The 12,500-nt window shown below is 54.5% G+C and overlaps 1 protein-coding gene across 2 annotated transcripts in view; it reads left to right on the top strand.

Annotated features, from left to right (window-relative positions):
• cul9 (cullin 9) overlaps positions 1 to 12,500 on the top strand; it is a 23,709-nt gene that overhangs the window by 6,249 nt on the left and 4,960 nt on the right. Inside the window, exons 4-33 of one of the 2 annotated variants that reach the window (XM_076162698.1) lie at positions 1 to 178; positions 326 to 467; positions 585 to 775; positions 891 to 1,077; positions 1,269 to 1,487; positions 1,628 to 1,826; positions 2,048 to 2,249; positions 2,444 to 2,634; positions 2,955 to 3,151; positions 3,281 to 3,429; positions 3,629 to 3,717; positions 3,802 to 3,907; positions 3,987 to 4,214; positions 4,700 to 4,790; positions 4,993 to 5,164; positions 5,281 to 5,386; positions 5,486 to 5,581; positions 5,954 to 6,129; positions 6,309 to 6,442; positions 7,244 to 7,429; positions 7,753 to 7,779; positions 8,313 to 8,449; positions 8,538 to 8,720; positions 8,864 to 9,021; positions 9,091 to 9,289; positions 9,391 to 9,562; positions 9,661 to 9,806; positions 10,429 to 10,555; positions 10,697 to 10,902; positions 11,254 to 11,513. The exon at positions 1 to 178 is cut by the window's left edge and continues 431 nt beyond it. In XM_076162698.1, the coding sequence (XP_076018813.1) occupies positions 1 to 178; positions 326 to 467; positions 585 to 775; positions 891 to 1,077; positions 1,269 to 1,487; positions 1,628 to 1,826; positions 2,048 to 2,249; positions 2,444 to 2,634; positions 2,955 to 3,151; positions 3,281 to 3,429; positions 3,629 to 3,717; positions 3,802 to 3,907; positions 3,987 to 4,214; positions 4,700 to 4,790; positions 4,993 to 5,164; positions 5,281 to 5,386; positions 5,486 to 5,581; positions 5,954 to 6,129; positions 6,309 to 6,442; positions 7,244 to 7,429; positions 7,753 to 7,779; positions 8,313 to 8,449; positions 8,538 to 8,720; positions 8,864 to 9,021; positions 9,091 to 9,289; positions 9,391 to 9,562; positions 9,661 to 9,806; positions 10,429 to 10,555; positions 10,697 to 10,902; positions 11,254 to 11,513 (4,854 nt within the window). Of the gene's footprint in view, positions 179 to 325; positions 468 to 584; positions 776 to 890; positions 1,078 to 1,268; positions 1,488 to 1,627; positions 1,827 to 2,047; positions 2,250 to 2,443; positions 2,635 to 2,954; positions 3,152 to 3,280; positions 3,430 to 3,628; positions 3,718 to 3,801; positions 3,908 to 3,986; positions 4,215 to 4,699; positions 4,791 to 4,992; positions 5,165 to 5,280; positions 5,387 to 5,485; positions 5,582 to 5,953; positions 6,130 to 6,308; positions 6,443 to 7,243; positions 7,430 to 7,749; positions 7,780 to 8,312; positions 8,450 to 8,537; positions 8,721 to 8,863; positions 9,022 to 9,090; positions 9,290 to 9,390; positions 9,563 to 9,660; positions 9,807 to 10,428; positions 10,556 to 10,696; positions 10,903 to 11,253; positions 11,514 to 12,500 lie in introns of both variants that reach the window. The other variant, XM_076162697.1, reaches the window with a different exon arrangement.

The following is a 12,500-nucleotide window of genomic DNA, read 5'->3' as shown; positions in this document are numbered from 1 at the left end:
GGCGGGCAACGGCTTCCAAACTCGCTTTGACTTTGCCAGCCGCTCGGCCTATGTGGAGTACGTCCAGGACAACCTGAAGAGCGGCATGATGGTCCGCATGCTGGAGGACTACGAGGAGGTCAGTGCAGGAGACGAAGGAGAGTTTCGCTACAGCAACGACGGCTCGCCGCCTGTCCAGGTAAGAAGCAACCACACTGAGAAACCAATACCTGTGACACAGAAGGGGGCGGAGACACACACACACACACACACACACACACACACACACACACCTGATGAGGAGGAATGTGTGGAATGTTGTGAACACTCTGCACTCTGTGTCCAGGTCTACTGGAACTCCCTGTCCAGGACTTACTGGGTCCACTGGCACATGGTGGAGATCCTGGGCACGGGTGGAGTCAGCCAGGCGGAGAAGGAGACGCAGGAGAAAGCCTCCACGCTCACAGAGACGCTCAAGCTCACTGCAGGTACCAAGGGTGGCTCAACACGAGGCAGAGGAGCAAACGTGTACACCTCTCACACACATTTAGTCCCTCTGACTCTCTGTCGGTTTACTGATGTCACTTCCCTCCCTTCCCTCCCAGCGAGCCAGACCTTCTTCTCTAAGCCTCCCGGCGGCCTGTACTCGCTGCCCTACCTGTCTGAGAGTCTGCGGGCCGAGCGTGTGGCTCTGAGCCGGGCCGAGTGGTGGGAGATCCTCTTCTTCATCAAGAAGCTGGAGCCAAAGCAGCAGCAGGAAGTGAACACGGTGCTGCTGCAGAGTCTGGACGAGCAGGTGGGGACGAGCTGAGGAAGCATCTTCTGTCCTATCAGCATGTTGGGTCTGACCCCGGGCTCTAACACAGCTCTCTCTCCTCTCCTCCACCTGCTCTTCCTCTTCTCTCCACCAGGAGGTGCAGCTGGACGACCTGGCTCTGATCGCTCTGTCTGTTCATGGAGACGTGGCGAAGAAGCTGCTGCACTACCTGAAGCAGAAGCTGCCGTCGTCGTGCCTCAGCGACCTGCTGTGCTCACACACCTTCTCCAAACACTACCTGAAGAAAGGAGGAGGAAGCCTGGAGGATGAAGAGCTGCTGGGTGAGGACAAACACAACCTCACACACGCTGCCTCAGACGTGAAGGGAAACAGGAAGCAGCAGCTTCTTCTGATCCCTCTGAGCGTCTCCATCATATACATGATGTCATACTGAGCTCGCGTGGTCACCGGGGGGCGGGGCTACAGGAGAAGCTGGACTTTACCTGTGCCTGTGTGTGTGTGTGTGTTCCAGCTGAAGGTTCTCTGGGTTCATCCAGTCTGGGAGGAGCAGCACAGTGCCCCTCCTCTTCACCTTGCTCCGCCTCTTCCTCATCAGCCCGAGGCTCCGTCTCCAAAAAGGCCAAGAAGGAACTTCCTGTTGATTCAGGATTTGGCAGCTTGGACACAGAGAGCGAACTTCCTACAGAGGACGACAGCAAGTACCCCGAGGACATGAACGAGAAGATGAAAGGTGTGTGTGTGTGTGTGTGTGTGTGTGTGTGTGTGTGTGTGTGTGTGTGTGTGTGTGTGTGTGTGTGTGTGTGTGTGTGTGTGTGTGTGTGTGTGTGTGTGTGTGTGTGTGTTCAGCTGCTGTCCTCTCTGTGGTTGTAGTGTTCTCTAATCCCCGGGTGATGGCGAAGAAGACGGTTCTGGAGAAGATGGGCGAGATCGTGGACATCCTGAAGAAGGGCGGCTCAGGTTCTGACCCGGCCCAGCAGCTGGTCGGGATCCGCTTCATCACCAAGCTCCTGGAGGAGGATGGAGGCCAGGAGAGGATCGCCACCAGGAGCGACTCCTCCCAGGCCATACGGTGAGACCTCAGTGTAGAGCTCAGACCCTTCATCTTCATCTTCATCTGCACCTTCAGCTTCTTACAAACACCTGAGGGTCCATCAGAGGGGGAGGGGCCTCAGTGCTGTTAGCAAGGAAGATGTTACCGCTAAAGGAGAAGTGATGAGGTCACTGATCATCTGTTTGGAATGTGATGATGATGATGATGGTGGTGGTGCTGCTGCTTGTGTGTGTGTGCAGGGACAAGGTTCTGAAGCTGCTGGTGGAGCTGCTGGGCTCTCAGTCCAAAGACGTGCTGGTCTGCACCCTCAGGCTCACTCACGTCCTCATGCTCAGGTTTGAGTGGAGGGTTTCCTTCGCCACTGAGGGCGGAGTCAAAGCCATCCTGTCCTGTATGCAGGAGTTTGCCTCGGTGGTTCACGTCCAGCAGATGGCGCTAGCGGTGAGCAACATCATTTGATTTGATGATGACAGTAGCAGCGTGTGTGTGTGTGTGTGTGTGTGTGTGTGTGTGTGTGTGTGTGTGTGTGTGTGTGTGTGTGTGTGTGTGTGTGTGTGTGTGTGTGTGTGTGTGTGTGTGTGTGTGTGTGTGTGTGTGTGTGTGTGTGTGATGTCTGACTGAGCTTCACCTCTCAGACTCTGAAGGTCGTCACTGGAGCCAGTAAACACGACCTTCGCAGCGTGGGCAACAGTCCTCCTCTCTCTGAGTCCGGGACACAGATGATGTTGGAGATCTTCGCCAGCATCGCCTCGGCCACGCCAGAAGGCTCCAAAGGCCTGCTGGGAGCCATTCCTGCCGCCATGGAGCTGATGCTGAACACTAAAGGGTAAATATGCTCCTTCCTTTAGGGCCAGGCTCAGTCTGGACTCAGTCTGGACTCAGTCTGGACTCAGTCTGGACTCAGTGATGCTGTACACTTCACCTCACACGGCCAAACCCACAGAACCAGTAACTCTGCCGCTCTGTCAGCCCATAGTTCCCTTTCCTCTGTAATCAGCTGCAGATGATCCTCAGCTCTGATTGGTCGTCTCTATACTGCTGAGCTCCTCCCTCAGCCTCACTGAGCCTGAGTCCCTGCAGCCTGGTGAAGAAAGACTCTACATGTATGTGTCATGTATGATCTGTGCGTGCGTGCTTCCTCTCCAGCTGCATGCTGTCGGTTCGTAACGGGCTGCTGGTGGTCACCATGCTGATCTCCAACCATAAGAGCCTGGCTGAGCAGCTGGTGGCCTGTGACATCACCGCCGTCCTCAAGAAGTGTCTGTCCCTGTCCAGAGCAGAGACCATGCTGGCCATCATCGCCCTCAACCACATCTCCATGGTGCACAAGCTGGAGAGGAAAGGTACAGAAGCAGGAAGTGGACCTGAGGCTGTGGCTCTCACTAGAGTTTAAATCTTGTATTTGTGTGGAGGACAGAGTGAGTGAGAGTGAACAGGAGCTTCTGTGTAGTGACGCTGCTTCTGACCCTCAGAGTCTCAGGACAACGTTGACTTTAAGGACACGGAGCTGCAGATGCTGGTGGTGAGTCTGAAGGAGCTGACGGTGACCAAAGAGGTGATCCTGACGCTGGAGAAGCTGCTGTGTGACGACGCCACCCAGCTGGAGGAGGAGCGCAGCCACGTACGCACAACACCACACACAACTCACTCCTCTCTCTGTCAGTGTGGAGAGGTTTCAGCCTCATAGATCTGTGAACACATGGATCCATCAGGGTCCATCAGAGACCTGCAGGGCTGGAGAGGAGCACTGGCAGAGGAACACACATCCTGTCCTTTAGACCCTCCCTGATCTTCACGTGTTCATGTGTCTTTGTCCTCAGGTCACTCGTAGTCGTGACATCTATCAGGATCTGGTTCATCTGATGGATCAGCACCGAGCCGACCGGGCCGTCCAGCTCTCCATCCTCAAGTAAGCAAACAAACGCAAACGCCGCCTGGGCTCTCTGTGACCTCTGACCCCTTTGAATTGAGCTTTGACTGGCTGTTCCTCTAGGATCCTGAATAAGTTCCTGGATAACTACCAGGAGGACGCTCTGCCGTGGCACGAGAGCATCGAGCCCTGTCTGTCCTCCATGACCGCCTTCATCAACGAGAGAGACGTGAGGACGCAGCGCAGCCTCACAACATCGGCCCGCTTCATCTGGGCCGCTGACTAACTTCCTGTGATCGTCTCTCCAGGTGGTCCAGCCCATTATCCACTTCCTGTACCGCTTGGCGTCTCTGAATAAGGATTACGCCGTGGTGATCTGCCGCCTCGGGACCAAAGAGGCTCTGGTGAAAGCTGTGGACAAACACAGCACCAACCTGGCTCTGGTCACCGAGCTCAGGGACCTCATCACCGACTGTGAGAAGTACGCCAGCCTCTACAAGAAGATGACCACCAGTGTGCTCGCAGGGTGCATCCAGGTGAGAGAGGGAGAGAGGGAGAGAGGGAGAGAGAGGGAGTGAGTGTGAGTGAGTGAGAGAGAGGGAGGGAGAGAGAGGGAGGGAGAACGAATGAGTGTGAGGTCCAGTGAGAATGGATGAGAGGGAGTGAGAGAGAAAGAGAGTGAGTGAGAGAGAGGGAGAATGAGTGTGAGGGAGAGTGAGAGAGGGAGACAGGGAGTGAGAGAGAGAGAGTGTGAGTGAGAGAGAGAGGGAGAATGAGGGAGGGAGAGTGAGAGAGAGAGAAAGTGAGTGTGAGTGAGAGAGAGAGAGGGAGAATGAGTGTGAGGGAGAGTGAGAGAGGGAGAGTGAGAATGGACAAGAGAGAGTGAGCAAGTGAGGGAGTGAGTGACTGTGGGAGAGAGAGAAAGAGAGAGTGTGAGTGAGTGAGAGAGAGATTTGTTAGATGTCAGTCTCCTTCCTGTCCCAGTGGTGTGATGTACTGTTCCTCTCCTGCTCTGGGTCAGATGGTGTTGGGTCAGATAGAGGAGCATCGCCGCAGCCACCAGCCCATCAACATCCCTTTCTTTGATGTTTTCCTCAGGAATCTCTGTCAAGGTTCGTTTTCTTCAACGCACAACTCAGGCTGTTCTCTTAACCATTTCCTGTTGAGGAGCTCCATCCTCGCCGCTTCACTCATTCCACTCATTGTAGCCCAACACGGCTCCGCGTCTTCAGCTGTCATTGTGGCGTGCAGGACAGAGGAATCTCCACGGCTCCACCTGGTGTAGCTGCTGGAGTAACTGGTGTTTGTGTTCAGGTTCCAGTGTGGAGCTGAAGGAGGATAAGTGCTGGGAGAAGGTGGAGGTTTCATCCAATCACCATCGAGCTAACAAACTCACCGACAAGAACCCCAAAACCTACTGGGAGTCAAACGGCTGCACCGGCTCGCACTTTATCAACATCTACGTCCACAAGGGCGTCATCATCAGGTGCTGTTACTATGACGACTGCTCTAACTCGCTCTGACCCACCTGAGCTGTCACAGAGAGGCTTTTGACTCTGGACTGAAGTGGACTCACTCACGTCATGTTCTGTTTGTGTTCAGACAACTGGCCATCCAGGTGGCCAGCGAGGACTCCAGCTACATGCCGGCCCGGGTCCTGGTGCTGGGAGGAGACGACGCCACCAACATCAACACGGAGCTCAACACGGTGCGGCGCTGCAGGACGCTCTTCCTCCTCTTCCTCCTCTTCCTCTTCCTCCGCTCTGAAGCAGCCACTAACTCATCTTCCTCATGTGTGTCTCTGCAGGTTAACGTGCCTCCGTCAGCCAATCGGGTGGTTCTGCTTGAGAACATGACCCGGTTCTGGGCCATCATCCAGATCAGGATCAAGAGGTGCCAGCAGGTCAGACACACTCTGAACTCAACTCTGATGTGATTGATCCACAGAAATCACCATACTGTTATTAACTGGGATCAAACTTCTGTTCTGACCCCGCCCCTCTCTGCTGACCCCACCCCTCTCTGCTGACCCCGCCCCTCTCTGCTGACCCCACCCCTCTCTGCTGACCCTGCCCCTCTTTCCTGACCCCACCCCTCTCTCCTGACCCCACCCCTCTCTCCTGACTCCACCCCTCTCTGCTGACTCCACCCCTCTCTGCTGGCCCCCCCTCTCTGCTGACCCCGCCCCTCTCTGCTGGCCCCCCCTCTCTGCTGACTCCACCCCTCTCTGCTGACCCCGCCCCTCTCTGCTGACTCCACCCCTCTCTGCTGACAGGGCGGTATTGACACTCGGGTTCACGGCTTTGAGGTTCTGGGCCCAAAGCCGACGTTCTGGCCGGTGTTTAAGGAGCAGCTGTGCTGTCGGACCTATCTGTTCTACAGCACCAAGGCTCACACATGGAGCCAGGAGGTCATGGAGGACAAGAGCCAGCTGCTGCAGCTCTTTAACAAGTGAGGACAGACAGGGGGAGAGGACAGACAGACAGGGGGAGAGGACAGACAGACAGGGGGAGAGGACAGACAGATCAAACTTGCATCTTCAGTCACTGATGCCACCTGCATGTGTCACTGTTACTATAGTAACACAGTCTGAGTGTCCCTCTGATGTGTTGGACGTTGTCTCCTCTCAGACTGAACAGCGCTCTGAGACACGAGCAGATGTTCGCTGACCGTTTCCTCCCCGACGCCGAAGCAGCTGAAGCTCTGGGTCGAACCTGCTGGGAGGCTCTGATCACTCCCATCGTCCACAGCATCACGCTGGCAGGTACACACGCTCACACACGCTCACACACGCTCACACACACGCTCACACACGCTCACACACACACGCTCACACACGCTCACACACGCTCACACACACGCTCACACACGCTCACACACACGCTCACACACGCTCACACACACGCTCACACACGCTCACACACGCTCACACACACGCTCACACACGCTCACACACACGCTCACACACGCTCACACACGCTCACACACGCTCACACACACGCTCACACACGCTCACACACACGCTCACACACACGCTCACACACGCTCACACACGCTCACACACGCTCACACACACGCTCACACACACGCTCACACACACACGCTCACACACACGCTCACACACACGCTCACACACGCTCACACACGCTCACACACGCTCACACACGCTCACACACACGCTCACACACGCTCACACACGCTCACACACACGCTCACACACGCTCACACACACGCTCACACACACGCTCACACACACGCTCACACACACGCTCACACACGCTCACACACGCTCACACACGCTCACACACGCTCACACACACGCTCACACACACACACACACACACACACACTCACACACACGCTCACACACACACACACACACACACACACACACACACACACACACACACACACACGCTCTCACACACACACACACAGACGCACACAAACACACACACACACACACACACACACACACACACACAGACAGACAGAGACACCCACACACACACACACGTACGTCGCGCTCCTCTCAGCTTTCTGATTCCGCCCTGTTTTTACCCAGAATCCCCAGCCCTCAGCCCTCTGTCCTGGCTGCTCAGTGAATATTTGGACAATGCAGAATCCGCTCGGCGTTCCAAGAGCCGGGCCGCCATCTTTAACTCCCGGGTTCGCCGCCTGACTCACCTCCTGGTCCACGTGGACACGAGCCGACCAGACGGGGAGGAGCTTAGACCGCCTGTCAAGTCAAGTGAGTGTCAACACACAGCCACACACACACACACACACACACACACACACACACACACGTCTGCTCTTTAATGTTTCATATCAGATCAAACCTCAGTGTAGAGATGTTGTGTTGTCATGTTGTGTTGTCATGTTGTCTTGTTGTCATGTTGTGTTGTTGTTGTGTTGTGTTATGTTGTGTTGTTGTTGTGTTGTTGTCATGTTGTTGTGTTGTTGTCATGTTGTGTTGTTGTTGTTGTTGTGTTGTGTTGTTGTAGATGAATGAGCTCCTTAAGTGATAAAGTGATAAAAATTTTTGAATGGAATGTATTTTGTTTGCAGAAGGTATCAACCGGAGCAAAGAGCTGAAAAGTGAGTAACCGTTGAGTTCAGAGCTCCGTGTGCTGCTTTGTGTTCATGTCTCATTCCCATCTGAAGCACAGAGCCCAGACAGCTGCTGACATCATCACACAGTCCTCCAATCAGAGCTCAGCATCACCCTCATGTGGCGTTTAAAGACACAGAGGAGTGAACTCTGTCTCCTGGGGTTTGATCAGAACTTTCCTTTAGTAAAATGAGGTTCTGATTAGATGATGATGAACAATGGAGATCTGTCCTGAGGGTGGCGCTGTGGCGAAGGCTCTGTGGAGCTCTGGATCAGCAGCACGCCTCCTTCCTGCTTCAGACCACAGCTTCAGTTCACTCACACACTCTACTACCTTTTGGCTGCTTGGACGTCTTTATTTATATCCTCCTCCTCCTTTGTGTTGGTTTGATGTTCTGGTTTGTTGTTTGCGTTTCTTTTCAGATGCAAATAAAGACAAACTGCTTTTTCTTTTTCCTTCTGGCTGCTGTGTGTCTGTGCGGTCGTCCTCACTCTCAGGAGCTCTGTCTTTGTCTTCCAGACGGCAAGGACGGGAAGAACAAAGACCCCTCTGTGGCCTTGTCTTCCTCTTCGTCTTCCTCGGCCAAACCGAAGGTGAAGAGCAGCAGCAGCATCTTAGGCATCGCCCACTGCTGGCAGGGCGTGGTACAGCAGCAGGTAGGCCGCCGCCGCCGCCCCCGCCCCCGCATGGTGTGGTTGAGTGTTGGTTTGTCCCCATGGTGACCCAGGTCTGGTCCTGCTGCAGGTGAAGAGGTTCCTGGAGTCCAGCTGCGCTCTGCCAGACTTTGTGGAGCGTTACAGGACGCTCTACCTGCGGCTGAAGACGGCCATGGAGGAGCTGTTTGGACAGCAGACCGCCTTCGTCCTCGCCCTCCGCCACGGCTTCTCCTCCGCCCTGCTGCAGCTCTCCATCCTCAGAGCCATGCATGTGAGTCTGAGGGACGGAGGGACGGACGGCACCAAGCACTCTGCTTCATTCAGGTCAGAATGACAAGGATTTACACTTACACCTGTGTGTGTGTGTGTGTGTGTCTCTCTCTCTCCCTCTCTCCGGCCCCCCCCCTCCCTCAGGTGAGTGAGCGTTTTGCTCAGTACATAGATCAGATGATCCAGTCCAGTGGTTCTCTCTCCAGCAGCGTAGAGACGCTGCAGCGGCTGCATCAGTTCCTGGAGCCCATGTTGTTCCTGTCGGGCCTGGAGCTCGCCACCACCTTTGAACACTTTTACAGGTGAGCTCCTCCCACTAAGGTCCAGGTGAGGTGAAGCTTGGGCGGTGTAGCTGACGTGTGTGTCTGCAGGTATTACCTGGGTGACCGGCTGCTGAGTCAGGGGAACGTGTGGCTGGAGAGCGCCGTGATCGATCAGATCGGCAGCTGCTTCCCCAGCCGCTTCCCTCAGCAGATGCTGAAGAACCTGAGCGAGTCTGTGGAGCTGCAGCAGGAGTTTCACCTGTACAGACTGCAGCAGCTGGACCAGCACCTGCAGGAGAGCCACCAGGTCTGACTGAGCCCCCCTCCTGCTACAGGACACATGGGACTAAAGCTGGAGCTTCAGCTTCACGCAGGGCTGACCACGTTGTTGTCTTCATGTGGCTGCAGGTCATGGAGGAGGAGTGGGCGGAGCTGGAGGAGGAGGCAGAGGTCCAAGCTCTGGTTCTGTCCCCTCGCTGCTGGGCCGTGTCGTCGCTGTGTTACCTGGATGAACCCGGGTCCCACTTCCCCTCTGAACTCTGCTCCTACCTGAACCAGTTCACTCAGTTCTACTCCCACAGTCAGTGTGCAGCCTGCACCTCACACGCACACACACACACACACTTCCTTTCCATGTTCATCACTGTGTGTGTGTGTGTGTGTGTGTGTGTGTTTCAGGTCAGTCTATCTACGGTCTGAGTCACTGGCAGCCTCGGCGGCTGCAGTGGACGTGGCTCGGTCACGCTGAGCTGCAGTTTGGCTGCTGGACGCTGCAGGTCTCTACACTGCAGATGTTCATCCTGCTGCAGTTTAACAATGCAGAGGTGAGGCACACACACACACACACACACACACACACACACACACACACACACAGGCACACACACACAAGCACACACACACACACACACAGAGACACACACAGGCACACACACACAAGCACACACACACACAGGCACACACACACACACAAGCACACACACACACACACAGAGACACACACAGAGACACACACACACACACACACACAGGCACACACACACACACACAGGCACACACATTAACACACACACACAGGCACACACACACACACGGAGACACACACACAGAGACACACACACACAGGCACACACACACACACAGACACACACACACACACAGGCACACACACACACACACACACAGGCACACACACACACAGGCACACACGCACACACACACACAGAGACACACACACACACACACACACACAGGCACAGAGATACACACACGCACAGAGACACACACACACACACACACACAGGCACAGAGATACACACACACACACACACAGGCACAGAGATACACACACGCACAGAGACACACACACGCACACACACAGGCAGACACACACAGACACTTGTCCCACTTTGTGGTGATGCGTTCACTGACCGTCTGCTCCTTCAGGAGGTTCATGTTGACGCTCTGCAGAGGACGAGCGGTCACTCTGCAGCCGTCCTGCTGCACGCTCTGCAGCCGCTCATCAATGAAGGAGGCCCGCTGACCTGCAGCCACCCTGATGACCCCAGCCAGGGTCAGCATGCTCACACACACACACACACACACACACACACCAACCTGCTGATCTGTAATCTAAAGTTTCTGTTGAACTCAGCATGAAGCGCACGGATCAATCAAAGTGATCAGACTCACACAGACTTCACATGTTTTGCAGGCGTGTTGCATCTGAACCAGCAGGTGGCGTCTCGCAGCACAGACGGCGTCCCGGCGTGCGTGGTTCTGTTGCCTAAGCAGACGTATCTGAACGTGGACGAGGACGCCGCCGGGACGCTGGAGAGGAAGAGGAGCTACATCTACTGCCTCATCGTCCACATCATGAAGGCAGAGAAGGAGATGCACATCGACAACCTCGTCTTCAAGGTCAGTCGTCAGAGGCCACGCCCACTCAGCTCTGACAGCCAATCGCATCAAACCAGGGGAAAAAATGAAAAAACAAAGAGAAAACTTCTGTCCAGCTTAAGAAATGTAAAATAAATGGATTGTAAAATGGGAGGGATTAAGTCCAGTGCAGAGGGGCGTGGCCTGTATGGGGCGTGGCCTATATGGCTGGATGGAAGTTTGACTCTGACTTTGAAAAGTTAGAGGTTAGATGTTGCAGTGTTTCTTACAGCGCCCCCGTCAGGCTGAGGGTCGTGTTACAGGCTCTTCTTCTGCTCTCATGGTTCTGGTCTGACCTGGTCTGACCCCAGCTGTGATGGCTTCTCTCTGCAGGTTCTGGACTCGTGTCAGAAGCAGGAGGCGCTGCGTTCTCCGGGCGCCGTGCGTTTCAGCTGCAGCACCAGCGACGTGCTCTCCTGCATCATGCACGTCATCAGCAAAGGCTACATCCGCCGCAACGAGGAGAACCCCCACATCGTGGAGTATCTGCCCGAGGACCCGTCCACGCCGCAGAAGGGTCAGGCTCAGTTCTCCTTCATCAGGGCCGAGCTCAGGAAGGAGACCGCCGGCGCCACTGACGCCGCCGACCTCAGGTGTGACCACGACCTTTGACCTTCTAGACAGTGGCGGGTTGGGAGGGGGCGGGGGGGAGGGGCAAACATCCCATAATACAAATAATAATGGCAATAAGATTAAAATAGCAAACTTCTGAAGCTAAAGTAAAGAAAGCCAGACTGTGGTTTCTGTAAAATGTTTCCTTTTATAAACTAAGAGAATAAAGAGAGCCACTTTGTTACCTTGTGTTATTCATTGAGACTTGTGTCGGTGTGTGATGATGACGAGGATGAAGAAAGCCAGAACAACCAAAACCTGCACCTCTGTCTACATCTGACCTTCATCCTCTGACCCTTTGACCTTTAACCCTCCCATAGTAACCTGAGTGATCTCTCTGTATGAGTGGAGCAGATCTGAACGTATTCAATAATCAATACAGTCTGATCAGTCCTTTACTGGATCAGATCCATCTCAGCTACATGATGCTGCTGGCTGAGATGGGCTTTAGGACCACCATATCCAGACCCTACTGATCCAGATCCTTCTGATCCAGGTCCAGTTGAAGTGTTCTGGTTTGCAGGCTGCTGTTCTGTCCTGAGGCTCTGCTACCATCTAGTGGTGAGCAGGTGTAAACACAGGACACACAGTCTGAGTGGTTGTCTATGGACTAAGTATCGTTACATCTGGGTTATGATTGGTCCATGACTCACCTCTTTGACCTAAGACACACACACACACACACACACACACACATCAGCTAAACAGTATGTAGATTCTTCAGAGTGAAGCAGCAGCCTCATGTTTTCACTCAGTCACAGTGATCAGCTCCACCTTTGCCCCTCAGGCTGTTTCTTCCTCCTCAGATGTGTTATAGACTTACTTCTGACAGCTATGAGTGACAGGGGAACCAGGCATCACATGACCTGTGACCTCACATGGAGGTGCTGTCATCATGCTGTCAGGTCAACAGGCCAAGTGAAGGGACCTGTGATTGGGCAGTACCAGGATTGGATTATCACCTGTGC

This window comes from Genypterus blacodes, unplaced genomic scaffold (assembly GCF_046128005.1).
Source record: "Genypterus blacodes isolate CSIRO-AG114 ecotype Tasmania unplaced genomic scaffold, CSIRO-AGI_Gbla_v1 ptg000127l_1, whole genome shotgun sequence".
Classification (NCBI taxonomy): domain Eukaryota; kingdom Metazoa; phylum Chordata; class Actinopteri; order Ophidiiformes; family Ophidiidae; genus Genypterus; species Genypterus blacodes.
This window is presented reverse-complemented; position numbering and strand designations above follow the sequence as displayed.